Raw genomic sequence first — 14,632 nt, 5'->3', positions numbered from 1 at the left:
TTGAGGATTTTGCATTCATTGCTTTATAATAAAAATGCTTAGTCAACTTCTATGATAGGTAATTACCCCTATAGTCAAGGTTTGGAAAAATGGGATGTAATTTCAATAGTACCGCTAAGTGTTAAGAATGATTTTAACAAATGCACCACCCTAGAATGCCCACATATCCAAATTAGTTTGTTTCTTTTAAAAGAATCACTATATTTTCATCCTGACAATGTTACCCTTGATTAATTCCTTTTTGAGAGTTTGCCATCAGACTCAGTTGATAATAATACCTACAACTGAATGAGCATTTACCCTGTGCCAGAGTCAGTGCTAAATGATTATGGACATTATCTCACTACCATTTTAAATCTTTCATGAGACAAAATTCATTGCCTCGTTTACCTGCCTTGTTCATCAAATTTGACTTCTAATGCCTTTTTACTGTTTCCAGAAATTAAATTCACCCTTCAAGGGTGGATATGGGCCACCATAAAAAATATTAAAAGGAATCGCCATAGGCTCTGAAAGCAATATATTAATTCATTCAGCAAATATCTGCTGAACTTCTGCCCTGTGTTAAGATACTGTAGTAAGCATTGTGGGAGACAAGATATTTTAGGCATGGTTCTTTCAAAAGGAATTCTTCTGAACAATAGTTACATTACAAAAATACCTCACACATTCCTTTGTAATATCTTTGGCAAATGGTGTATAGAGTTTTCTTGAAAATCTTTAGTGATGGAAACTTATTGCCTCCTAAGGCAGCCTTATTCTGTTTTTGGGTAGCTCATTCTCTATAAATACTTGAAGTCCAGTTCCCTATACTTTTGAAGTTTGGGCCCTAAATCTTTTTTTTTTTTTACTATAGAAGCCTAGCTTAATCTGTGTATAATCATTAGAATTTTACTTTGAATTATGTATCATACCTATACAAGTTCATATATTTAGCAGATATTTATTCCATCCTTGCTATGTTCCTAACACTGCATGTTTGTAATACTTTGTTAAAAAGTAGTTTTATCACTTTATAGTGACGTGTGTGTGTGTGTGTGTGTGTTGGTATGTGAGAGATTTGGGATTTTGTTGGCATATTATATGGATAGGTTGCATGCTGCAAAAACACACAAGTGATTGAAAAGTTAAAGTGTGCCCAAGTGTTAGAGTGGGACATTTTTTATTTTAAATACAGAGATTCACTTAGTGTAATATATATATTTAACTGTGAGGAAAACCACATATAATCCCTGCCCCATCAAATTTACAGGGAGACAGACAATCCAGTAATTATGCAGATGCATGTAAACTGCTACTGTGGCATTTTTTATGACAGCATGAGTGTTTATAACAGGGATTTTTACTCTGTCTGAGAGGACAGGGAAATCTTCCCCGAAAAATGGGATGTCCAAACTTTTGAAGTTTGGATATAGATGCTGAACTGAGGGAAATGGCAAGAATGACAACAGAATTTCTGGCTCTTGCACCTGGTTGGTTGGTGATTCTATTCATTGAAGTAAGGAATCCTGGAAGGTGGCTGAGCCTGTGAGGAGGGGCAGAAATTGAGCTGACACAGTTCAAGACTTCCAAGGGAACACACCAAGAAAGGAGTAAGAGTAAGAAGAAAAGAAAGACTAGATAGAAACTTGAGGGATTTTAGCATTTTTTGGCTAGCTGTCAGATAATGTGTGCACAGGTGATTGTGAAGGAATAGCAAGAGCAGTAAGAAGCCGAGAGTGAAGGATAAAAAGCAATGGTAAAAAGCAGTTCAAGAAGAGGTGATCAGAAGAGCTAAATTCTATTGAGAGGCCAAAGGCCTAAAAAAAGTCTATTGACTTAATGGTCTAAAGGTAATAAGAATTATCTCAGGAAGAATTTTATTGTATTTATTGGAGTGAAGAGGGTAGAAGATTAGAATGAACTGATTAGCAAGTGGGAGGTGTGAAGAAAGGGAAACAGGCAAATGTCAACTCTTGCAAAGGTAAGAATACTTCACTTTAGAAGACATTCTATACTTACAGAAATATAGAAGTGAGGTGTCTAGATCAGGAGACTGTGTAATTCTTTATAAACTGTTGAAAAATCACTTTAATCAGGTTTTAAACTTCAATTGAAACGACTTTCAATTACTTGAGGATTAGTTGCAGTAAATTTTTAATATCCTGTCCAGTAAACACAACACGAGGCATTACAACAACCAGAGGAGGTGCAGAAAGTGTAATTAATTTTAATGTTAGCCTAAGTAGATGGAATTAGGAAGGCAGAAATGCTCTCAGTAAATCTTATGATGTACTCTAAAAGCTTGATAAAAATGGCTCTGGAATTAACAAATGTGTGAGCTTACATGTACTGCACTTCAGCTCTTTTAATACAGGTACTTAACTGTTCTTTCTAGAGAATGTTTTTATCACACCCTTGTATTTCTCAGAAGATTCTACTTTTTATTTTTATCCCAACCCACTTTGCCCCCATTTCCTGAAAACAGGGCTACCAATAGAAGTAATATTCTTATTGTTTCCTACATCTGCAACTTTTAATTCCTTTTAATTTTCCTCCAGTGTCCTTTATTAATTCACTTCACTCAACAAACAAACAAACAAAATATTAAGCATTTACTGAGGACTAAGAGATTGACACAGTTCTTGCTCTGAAGAAGCTAAGAGTCTACCTCTAGCCATAGCCATTCCAATCGAAGGAGACCTTCCCTGCATCATATATTTTCCATTCTAATGGTTTCCATCTTTTCAGATATGAGGATAGCCTTTCAATATCACACACGCACACACACACACACACAAAAGAACAACTACATCTCGTATAACACCAGGCATGTCTAGTATCCACTGATTAAGAATTACATAATAAGAGAAAGCCATCATAGATATTTTGAAATGAATGTATGTCTTCACCCCCCCACCAACATCTACACACATTTTAAGAACAATGTACGTGTCCATATGAAACATTATTTATTCAGTATATAGGCAGTAATTCATGCAGATCCTTTGCAAAATACTGCAGCCCCTTTGATTCACTGTTGAGCACATAGCCTACACCACTCATTTCAAACTTAATTTGTCTTATGATATTCTTTTTTTACTGTTGGCTGTCATTATTTAACCTTTATATATGCTTATCTATGTCATATACTTCTTGAGAGAAAAGATCAGAAATTGAATTTCCTCTGTTTATCCTACAGAAGCCCCCCTTCTGTACAAGAGTTAACAGAGGGTGAATGAAGGTAGTTTGATGTATACCAGTGATCCCTACTAATCCGTCTGTATTTTTTGTTAACACTTTGCTACAGGCCTCTTCCTGGGAAATGAAAAGAAAGCAGAATCAGAACCTTGTGCAGGAACGTAAGGCTTTGCTTGAAGTGGAAACCAGCAACAGTGATCCAGATCTAATCCTGGTGAGATAAATTTTACCGCCTTGAGATTTATTCACGTTCATAAAGATTAGAGGAATCCAAGAAGCATTTCACATGAGGGCCTCAGAGTAATTGAAATAGTTAATGGAATAACATAGTTTCCAGGTGAAGAAATAAGACTCAGAAAAGTTAGTTACTTGCTTAAAGCTACACAAACTAGTAACACTATAACTGCGACTTACATCTCCTCACCGCTAGCCCATGATGCTTTTCATTTTAGTTACCAGGGTTTAACATTAAAACTTTAACTTTATATAAATACATATAAATTATATCCATATAACTTGAAGGTCATCCACAAACCTGCATGCCCAAAGTATCTGAACCTGTCTGTAATCCGTAATACGAATTCTCACCAGAAAGTGTAATTCTAAATTGACTTAAATTAGGCCACTGTCAAATAGTTCTGCTAAGAAAAGCCTATTCAAGAAATACAGACGTACTTTCCATTTACACCTGTAGATTATGTATCCCTGACTCTAACCTGGTAGTCTAGTCAAACAGCTACATATCTGGACTACTCTACTGTAAACCCCAACAGAGTTGCTTTGCCCTTGGTCCTTAGGAAGAATTGACTCAAGGACTGGCTGCCTGAGGAACACTTCATCTGTGACGTCCTGTTAAAGACATTGTTCATAATGTTATATAGCATCCTTTGTAGTATAATGCAAAAGTTCATTTAGGCATTAGAATTTTAATGTCAGGAAAAAATCTATTCGGTATTTTCTTTTTATGAATTTTATTACTCACTATAGTTCTCTTTTTACCTTTACTGCCAAGAAGGTTATAGCTAAACTTTAATCTAAATAAGAATAACTATGGTCACCTAGATGGTTGCTATTTTTGACATGATAATATAAGTGAGAGTATTAAGAAAAGGACCTGGCCTTATTGTGCATATCTTTAGGTAAGGCACTTCAAAATGCTATTTGGAATTTCACAATAGATTTCAATTACAAATGAGCCAATAAAGTCTTCTGACTTTAGCCCAATTTCTGTGTCCTTCAGCAGAAAAATCATTGTCATAAAGTACATGGTAATTGGTTTCATTATAATTTTTTTTTCTTTCATTTTGGAAAATTCAAACAGTGCAATCAACTCCAATGTGCCCATTTTCCATCTCCCACAATGATCAACTCATGGATACTTTTGATTCATTCTTATCCCCTACCCCCTGCCTCTATTACTCCCAAGCACCATAGCACTTCATCTATAAATTATAATTTTTTTAAGAAGCCATCTGAGGGGATGTTGAAAAGGTCTAGGAGAGATTTATGAAAGGGAGCAGGAAAGAACTTGCACATTGACAGTAAGGAACAACTAAATCAAGGACGTGAAGAAAGGGAACACTGAAGTACTTTCCAAAGGAAAAGGGTAAAAATTTAATCAGATGCCAAATAGGAAGAGAAAACTGCAGTTAGTATAAACAAGACCACCACCATTTACCTCGGTGAGGCAGACTGTGATATAGTAGTACCTGTAAACAGTGCTAGTCACCGCCTGCTTTGCCGAATCTTCAAAGTAGTGAAGTGTTTTTCATGTAGCCATTGCTTTGTCACCTCTCTGGGCTTTGCCTACAGCAAGTGCTTCTTCATAAATTAAGTACGACATTTATATTAAAATTGTTGTCTTTTTCTGTAATGTTTCCCGAGTTCTTAAGTTCCTTGCGTGTATGTGTGTGGTATCATTTATTTGTATCTCTGTGCGCCTAGTAGGAAGTCTTGTTTTCAAACTCATGGTGTCTATTTAACTTGGATGAATGTGCCTTATCCAGAGTTGCATATTAATTTCTCTTTGGCTATAGTTGCAATAACTTCCAGTAGGAAATAATTCTGAATGTCTGTCTGTATTTTCTTAAACTCAGAAATTTAAAAAAAATATTCTTCTTAACCCCTGGGCTCCTTCCCGGTTATCTTCTAACTGTAGTGCATGTGTGTGCGTGTGCGTGGACGTGCTTTAATTCCGACCCTGCACCTGCCACATTTAAAGAAGGAAAGCACTCAGGGCTAACAGTGCTGCAACAGGTTATCACTGAAGGAAGAACAATTAGCTACCACACAGGACACCTCCCTCACCCCCCTGCTCCCCCCCACCCCTCGTCCATACACACACACACATACAGGTGGTTTCTATTATTTTGGTGAATTTAACAGGGCTCAGGGTCTTATTTTCAGGTGTAATACGTTCAAAAGTATATGTTCAGCACACTGAAGAAAGTTCATCTCACTGGGATGATTCCCCATTATCCAAACTCATGAGACTATTGTATAAGACCACAATGGCAGTTTAGTCATTTAAAAGATAAATACAGCCTCACTCCAATTGGAAATCACAGACTAACGTATACTGTGCATTCTTTCCCTTTATGCCAATCTGCATGGGCTAGCCAACTGCTGATGAGTTACGTGCCTGAATATTCAAAAGGCTTCCAGTTCAAACAGCCTGCCCCGTCCACCTCCCCCAAAGAGATGATGAGGTGATGTTACCAGTGTGACCATAACACTAAAAGGGCCCCGCCTCTTCACCCTGTGCACCTATCTATGAGTGAATTGTTTTATATCGGATGGAGAATAACTCTATTCTGATCAGCACATTCTTTCTTTTTCTGTCTTCATAGGGTCTGTCAGTCTGCCTTTTGAAAAGATTTTTTTTTTCATATTAGGGCACTTCATATCTCTCTCTTCCAAGTTTCAGGCACATCTCACTCTGGATATCATACTGACAGTTGTGCAATTTCAAGTGAAATGATAAGAATATTGTTTACTTGTCTGATTTATATTGAAACTGACCATTGCTGACTGTTTCAGTCATGTTATCATTCATTTTGCAGAACCACCTTACCTGCTGTCACTCACAGTGTGATCTGTTTTCCTAACATCTTCTTCCTCCCACTCCCCCTAATTCTTGTTTGAACGTTCTTCATGTTCCTTTCTCTAAGGCCTATAGTCTATTGAAACGATTTAAACACACACACAGACTCTTGTTTTTTCTTTTCCCAGTGGGATAATCCTTACTTTCTAGTCATTTTTAATATTTGTCTCTTTGCTCCACACTTTGTATCACATTCAACGTGCTCCCAAATCATTCCTATCAAATGAAGCAGACCTTCATTTTCCTCATCTTCAGTGGCTTCTGATCATATACTGATCAGATCATATACTGATCATATTCTGATCATTGGTATCATTTCCATGGCATTTTTTTTTCCTTTTTGATGTTAATTTATGCTTGGCCTTTTAGCCAGCACAGGCTATTCATTTTCAAAGTCTGTGCACTGAGAGTTCTTGGTAAGACCTTGCATGTGATTTGGAGCTTTGGAAGTCTCCAACTGGGATGCTTCATTTTCTAGAGATTAAAAAACTGTCATGAAAATAATGAGGAGTTTTCTTTTAAAGGACATCTTAATTCTCTTCAAAATGCCCTAAGCATTCTCCCAGGTGGACCTGTGGAGACAATATGTGTAGGGCTATCAGTCTGCACTGCAGAGAACTTCTTTCATTATGCTTCACAATCTTGTTAGCACAGCTACACTTTCCTCCACCGTTGCAGGGTAACTAGTTGATCCAGATTTATTATCTCTGACCCTGTTTTTCTGAAATTCTACTGTGTGTGTATGTGCATGTGCGTTTTAGTTGAATTAACCTTTCCTTTTTTTAATGCAGTCATGATGAAATTCAGGTGCTATATTTCACATCATCTCATCTAACGCTTTTAATCACCTGAGGAGGAAGTACTCTTTTAATCCCCATTTTACAGACAAGGAAAATAAACTCACTCAGGGTCACACTGCCAGGAATGGTTACCTTGAATTCTAGCTGTGTGACTTCAGCTCTCACTATCTGAACCACTCCTTCTGACTTTTCTCTTTATCATCCACCTTCATATTCTGTCCTCCATATCGATTCAACTAGCCTATTCCATAGGTTGGTTGCAGTACACAAACATACCTTACTCAGGAGTGAGGATTGAAGGTCCAAATACATACTGTATTGATTAACATTCAGCATTTTGGCTTATACGGGTTTCCAGAGTTCCACAGGTGGGCACTCGCCAGGCAAGAGTCTTCCACTTATTAAAAAAAAAAAAAATCAATCCATTATCTGATCCTTGCCAAGATTAAGCTAACTTTCCATTAGCCCGTTTTTCTCCTTATCCACTCTAAATCTGACCTATACAGTAAAATTATTTTCTGCTCAAGACCAGGCTTTTCTCCTTCCAGTCAACCTAAGTCACATAATAGTCATTCAGATCATCATACCGGGGATGATTCCTGGAAAGGAGCATCTTTTCTTTGCCCAAGATTATTGCTCTAGTTACATGTTTGTAGTCAGACCATACCACCAACCCCTCTTATGAACAGGTGCCATCTCACCTTTGGCCTCCAGAAAATCCTATTATTTTTCATTTTCCATGCTCAAAACACATACCTTGACCTCTCTTTTTAACAAATACTGAATATTCTGAAGTGTTTTGGTATCAAGCATTTTCAAACCCATGAGTCAAGTTCAAACTTGTCTCAGTTAACCCCAGAAGGGAAGGAACTAGCAATTCTTTTATAACTTCTTATAGATGTCCAGCCTCCATCAGAGCGATCAATATCTGAGGAAAAGTTACTGTAGTTCTGCTGTACTGGAGCAGTGCCCTGTGGTTCTGTTGTAATTAAGGGTTTGTCTAAGTTCAATTAAAAACTCTGGTACACTGCCATGTGATAAATTGGCAGTTCAACTCTACTCCAGGCAAAATTTGGCATATGAGCTCCATACCACCCCGGTGCTCCTCAAAGTGATGTATTATGATTAGCTGTCACTGCACTATGCTTAACAGAAGCAAGAAAAATAAAAATGAAGCAATGAAACTAGATTACCAAACATCCTAACAAAGAGGCCAGCAGTCTCAACTTATGTCATCAGATGAGATATAAGAAACAAGTCTATAGACTAGATATCTTAGGGGATCTGTTCTGAAAGGAAAGTAGGAAAATTAGGTTGCCAGACCACGACAGATGGGCAAGAAAGCAAATGATTAATTTGAATAAAGCTTCAAAATTCAGGAACAACAGGGGAATACAATTACCAGTACCAACAGTAAGTTAGAGAAGTTGGGTAGGAATAATTAATTTGCTGACTCATGTCAGAGGGATAAAAATACTAACATTTTGTTATTCATGTGCTTGCTTTTATTCATCTCGGTGGAGCACATACCCCAAATTGACATTATTCAAATTATCTGACTCTAACATGAAGCAACATTTACCTTCTCCTAAATACTGATGTTTATTGTTTTTTTCATATTTTGTAATAATCTTCTTTCAGTTACTGCTTTGAATGTCAGTGGCAAATTCAGATTGTTAAAACAGTGAAAGAATATCTATAGTGTGGTTATTTAAGGTTAGGTTAGACCTGTCTGTTCAATAACCAAGAACCATAATGCCTTTTTGGTTTGACTGACTTTAGCCGTTGTATCATCTGTGGTCATGTAAGTCTTTTTGGCTTGCTCGGGCCCTTCAGAGCAGATCGGCAAATGAATTTCATTTTCCCAATCTGAAGACATTTTTAAAAATGTGATGGCCAGATTACCACTGACAAATGTATTTTACGAGTTTTGCAACGGAGCCTCTGGTATTCACTATGAAAGAGGTGTCTAACCTCTTTCCAGTGTCTCACCCAGAGTGTGGTACTTTCTGGAGTTCAAGAAAGGCATATGAATGAAAGAACAAGTGGATGGAACCATCTTCCTGTCTCAGAACTCACCTATGTCTTTTACCAATTATACCTGGTTAGCTCTTTGGACAGTATTCAAAATAGGCTGATTCTGGCTCAAGAAAGGCATCACCCCACTTGGAGTCCCTTGGGTCATTGATAGGACTTCTGTTGTATTTTATGAAAGCCGAGGAATGCACAGAAGAGCTGATGAGTTTCCAACATTTAGGTTTATGCTCTATGGTGGCCAAACAAACAACAAAACACCCAAAATGATAACTACAAGTACTCTGTTTTGGCATCAGTACTACATGACAATAAAAGCAAAAACATAGTTCAGTAATCCAAAAGAAGACTTAGAAAAAAGAAGAAAAGCAAATAACCTGCCTAGCTAGTCCCTAACAGCTAATTTTTCTGATTCCTAATAGATTTTTAATGGAAAACTACATTGGTATTGCAATAACATGATTTCAGATGATTGAAGTTGCCTTAATTTCAAAAGTAGGCCCTTTCTCAGTCATTTTTCTGGGTTGGTGATGTTACCATTGCATCTATATGAATCTGTATGATGCTCTGATTATTACTCACAGTGTCAGAAATTTTATGAGCAGGGCCAGCCCCTTTACAAGATACAAACCAGAGTTGCCCCAAGAGCTTTAGAGGAAAAGTCATCTATCTTCACCCTCTACAGCATCATTGCCAACAGATTTATAGATAGACAGAAAAATAATATGTGATACAGTCCGTGACCTAAAGGAAAATCTCCTGGGTGACTTATAATGAAACTAAATATTCAAGTGCCAGTGTGTGGACAAATCAGCAACCACGCACCAATTAAGACACATTTATTCAACAATACTATGTTAAATATTTTGAGGGACACCAGAAAATAAAATACAAAGGGTGCCAAACAAATTATACACATTTAAGAAAAAAACTTTATTAAAATTGTAATACTCAACATATACTGACAGCAAAAGATGAATATAACTCATGTATACACACTTTTTTGGCACCCCCGGTATATGACCCTTAAGGGGAAGGAAAATTGGAAGTCAATTTTACAAAACCATGAGATAGCAATCTGTTATGGAAAAGAGACAGGCTCTGCACTCTGATACAACAACCCAATTTGAAATTCAGACCTACGTGCCACGTGTCAGTTGTATCAACTTTTGATCTTCTTATCTATAAAATAGGAATAATATTACCTACTTTCAAGGTTGTTATGAGAAATAATGGGATGATTTGTGACAGAATGAAAATCACTTTTTGTGTTACAAAAAATATTTGTAAACTACTTTCTGTAATTCTAAAAAGAGAAAATTCAGCCTTTATTGGGTGGGCCAGGAGATGGGAGTGAAGAATGAAAATTGAGAGCATAAAATTGCTTGTGCAAGAAAAGGGAGAGCTAGAGAGTGACCCTGTGTTGTGTGTGTGGGTGGGATGGTGGTGGATTATGTCCAGATAATTTACAATCACATTGAGAAGAGCTTTGAAAGCCAGATAAAGAGTTTGTACTTGTGGTAGGAAGCAGTCAGGAGCTTTAGGAAGGTTTTAAAAAGAACACTTAATGATGAAGATTTTGTCTAAAGAAATAACTGTGTGATAATGGAGTCATACTGGAAAGAGAAAAACTATTTAAAAAAAAAATTCTGAGTATATTAAGTGTCAGTTACTGTCCTAGATAGTGGGGATGGAACATGAGAAAAAAAATAGACAACGTGTCCTTATGGGGCTTCCATTCTAGTGGGAGAATCAGACAGTAGACAAGATAAGTAAATAAAATACAGTGTATGGTAGTTAATGATAATTGCCAAGTAGCAAACTAAAGCAGAGAAAGCAGATAGGAAGTGTCTGTGTTGGGTGTGGCAAGGGTGAGATTCAATTTGTATAAGTAGGCAAGAAAGGTCTGACTGAGGGGATATTTTAGGAAAGACTAGAAAGAAATTGGGGAAACAAACAAATCAGCAGCAAACAACAAGTCAAAGACCTTGACGGGAGGGTGCCTGGACGTTTGTGGGAAAGTGGCTAGAGAGGAGAAATGGAGGGTGTGAACACAGTGGGGCCCAAAGAGGCAGCTTGGCTCAGTTGTGCAGGAATTTTCTCTTACCTGTGTTATTTTTCTTCACAGAATTTACATTACCTGACATAATATATCATACCTACTATTTTATTGATTTTCTATCTCTTTCTCCCTCACTAGAAAATAAGCTCTGTAGAGGCTGGACTTTGTGTCTCTTCACCATAACAGTGTCTGACTCAAACTGGGAATCAGTTTTATTGAATAAGAATGAACGAAAGGGAGGAGTCTAGAACCTAATGTTAACTATGAAAGAGTGAAAACAGAAAGGGCCTTTGAGTTAGAAATGAAGACATTTACTGGTTTGGTAGCCTTTATGGTTCCTTGATAATAATAAATGCTTTGGGGGCGGGTAAGTTGAGGCACAAAGAAATAGAAGGAAAGAAAACAGATAAAGTGATATCAACCAGTTCTTAAGCTTCCTTAACAATAAATGAATTAGGTAGGTGTTACACAGCTGATTGTGATATGTTCTTTTTCCTTCCTCTAACTTATTTATGATGTATTTACCCTCTTAAATATATACTTCACAAAATTGAGTATGTGGTATTATGCTGATCCATTGCATTCTTTGGAGAACTGACAAATTCCATCCTGCTCATTGTTAACATAATTTTAATTGAGGTATTGAAAACCCCATGTTAAGACTTAACTATATTCTCATTTACTGTGTGGGAGGTGTTATCTATTTCATGACTGAGGTAAAATCTTAGGAAAAAGATATCCCAAAACTGCAGAATATGAAACATAGTTAAGCCTAAGTGACTGGAGAACATTTCTATAATGAAATGAAGTAATATATGTGTCATAGAGGGTGTCATGTGGGGTCTCAGCTCGCTCCCCACAAAAGAACGCAGGATATGGTGAAGCCATAAAGGAACACCCACGGAACCATAGATAGGAGAGTCATACCACTATATTCACGCTGGCGGCCGAGTTGGAGACACAGGAAGCAGGAGCCACACTGTCTATAACCTGCCGTCCATTTCTCTCTGCCAACCAACCTCACTTGCTAGCTGCAATCCGCTGTGCTAACTGCAATCCGCTTTTGCTAGCTCAGCCAGCATCTTCTTGCTAGACCCCATTTTGCTGCTAGAGTAGCCATGGCAGTTTTATTAGTGCCCAGTGGCTCACTGGTTACAGCTGACGGCCAACTAGCCACAGCTGATGGCCATCCAATCACAGTTGATGGCCATTTACTACCTGAGCCAGCACCTTTCCACGTGAGGCCCAGAGCCTGGAAACTACACTCCTGGCTCTGTCCCCACACGGTCTTGCCTCACAATATGTGAAAAAGCTTTGTGAGTAGTATCAAAATATGCAAATATTGTCATTAAAAAGACAACTACATGTCTCTTGTCTCAGTTTGAAAAAATTCAGACCTTCAAAGCTACACTATAATAGAAGGGAGCATCCTACAAACTCAGATATTTATTTACATAGTGTTATTTAAAAGGAATACTGTGTGCTGTGAATTGTTTATCTAAAATCTTTTAAGCATTTCTATGCCAAACAAGAAAGAAAACACAGGAAAGAAAAAGAAGAAAATCTCTCTTGCAATAGAGATGGTAAAGCTCATATTAAGTAACATTTTAGGGATGAGGGGACATATCTGATCCTCATGGAAACAGCCTTCACAAGGCAAAGCTCAAAGCAGAGAACTAAACAATAAAATGCAAAAATAATTTCATGAGACTGTGTTAATAACACCACCAACAAAAGTTCCCTGCTGGGAGTCTTCTCATTTTTATTAATCTTGGCTACTGCCATCTTGTCTGCTTTTCACCGTAGGAAAGATTTTCAGCAAAGAAAATGAACACATCCTGAGCAGAATCATCATGTGTTATAACAAAGGGGTTATAACTTAAGGCATATATAGTTCCTCTTATAAGCTTAATCTGTCGTTGCTGTTAACTATTGTGGGAAATTGTCTATACTTCTTATAAATGAGTCAAAAATATTTAGTTTAAAGTTAGAGACACTTAAAGTATGTAAGTTTTCCTTATGTATCAGCACATCATAAGAAAACTTTGAATTTTATGATACATCAGAAATAAATAAGACATACATTTTAAGGTCATTTTGCAAAATGAATTTTTAAAAAAATATGTACATTCTATTTACTTCCTGGAGCATGAATTTATTTACAGTGTTAAGTACAAAAATATTTTGAAACGGACAAAAGTAGCTTAGAATCAGTTTTATCTATTTTCCCCTACCTACAAAGCTTTTCTTTCTCTTGATTTGGGTAAAATAGAAAATAGCAACATTGCATACCCTCACAGTTCTTTCATTGGTAGGCTACATGTGTGCCCGTTTAACCTGCTTCCTGACAGCGCAGTTTCCAGAATGCCATGTAAGATATATGCCTGTATTTTCTGGTAGGGGAGAAAAGGAGGGTTGATAGCCTCTCCCTCCCATGTTTGTTGAGCAGGATATGAAAGACATACATAATGTGTAAGCTCCAGAAAACTGACAGCTCCACACCTTCCACCAGGTAATGGATGTGGGGAACACGGTTGTGTCTTCGTGCATGTTCAGGGGTCTTCCCTATTTTCTACTGCTTGTCCCATCCTCCCCCACCTTCTCACAGATATACAAAATATATAATATAGGGAGCAGTATGGGTATGTTTTCCTGAAGGACTTAATCTATCTCTATCCCTCTCTCTCGCTCTCTCTCCCCTAAAGAAATATATTCTCAAAATATGTTTGTTTTGTGTAAGCCTTGTAAAATGGGTCTTAACAGGGTTTCTAAAGTGATGACCTAGCTGCTAAATGGCACATCCACCCCCCAAATCTACCAACCCATCTGTACCCTCACCCCTGACATCTCACATACGGATCCCCTCATTTTCAGGTGCCCCCAACTGTCCTGGCTCCTGCGTTCAATGCATTCAAGCTCTGTAACCCCCTTTAGACAAATTTCCCAGGATCCTGTGAAAAGACAACGTGTCCCTTCCCTTAGTATTCTAGGAGAGCTCCCTGCCCCCATATTCTTGTCCATCATGCTTTGGGGCCTCAAGGCCCAGACCCCAACTTCCCCAAGGTTTTCATTGCACTGCAGTTGAGTTCTACTATGTGTCTACTCTGTAGCAACCAGGCGTGTTTTAAGCCTCCTCAGAACAGCAGAGGCTCCTAGCTGCTCCAACTGAATCAAACACTTGGCTCATTTGTTGGAGTCATTGTTATATCCTTGTAAGATACAGATTTTTAAAAATAGCTGTACAATGATTGGCAGAAATGTAAAAATCCCTTTAAAGAAATGGTAGAAGTAAATATGACTGTTACAATACGAGCATCCTTGAGATGCATGGCAATATAATGTTCTACAACACGTATGATTGTCTCCCTTCATAACATGCACATAAAAGTGTACTTCTGGCAATGCTGTGGTCTCTTCTCTGATAGGGACACTGAAGTTCAAGGTCATTTTTGC

General features: G+C 37.6%; 1 protein-coding gene across 1 annotated transcript in view; it reads left to right on the top strand.

Annotated features, from left to right (window-relative positions):
- MORC1 (MORC family CW-type zinc finger 1) overlaps nt 1–14,632 on the top strand; it is a gene marked incomplete at its 3' end in the record, with an annotated part of 160,187 nt that overhangs the window by 120,334 nt on the left and 25,221 nt on the right. Inside the window, exon 20 of the mRNA XM_081077229.1 lies at nt 3,290–3,394. Coding sequence (XP_080933355.1) covers nt 3,290–3,394 — 105 coding nt within the window. The remainder of the gene's footprint in view (nt 1–3,289; nt 3,395–14,632) is intronic.

This window comes from Rhinolophus hipposideros, assembly GCF_964194185.1.
Source record: "Rhinolophus hipposideros genome assembly, chromosome: 2".
Classification (NCBI taxonomy): Eukaryota; Metazoa; Chordata; class Mammalia; order Chiroptera; family Rhinolophidae; genus Rhinolophus; species Rhinolophus hipposideros.
The sequence above is the reverse complement of the archived record's forward strand: the minus strand, read 5'-3'. Positions and strand labels throughout refer to the sequence as shown.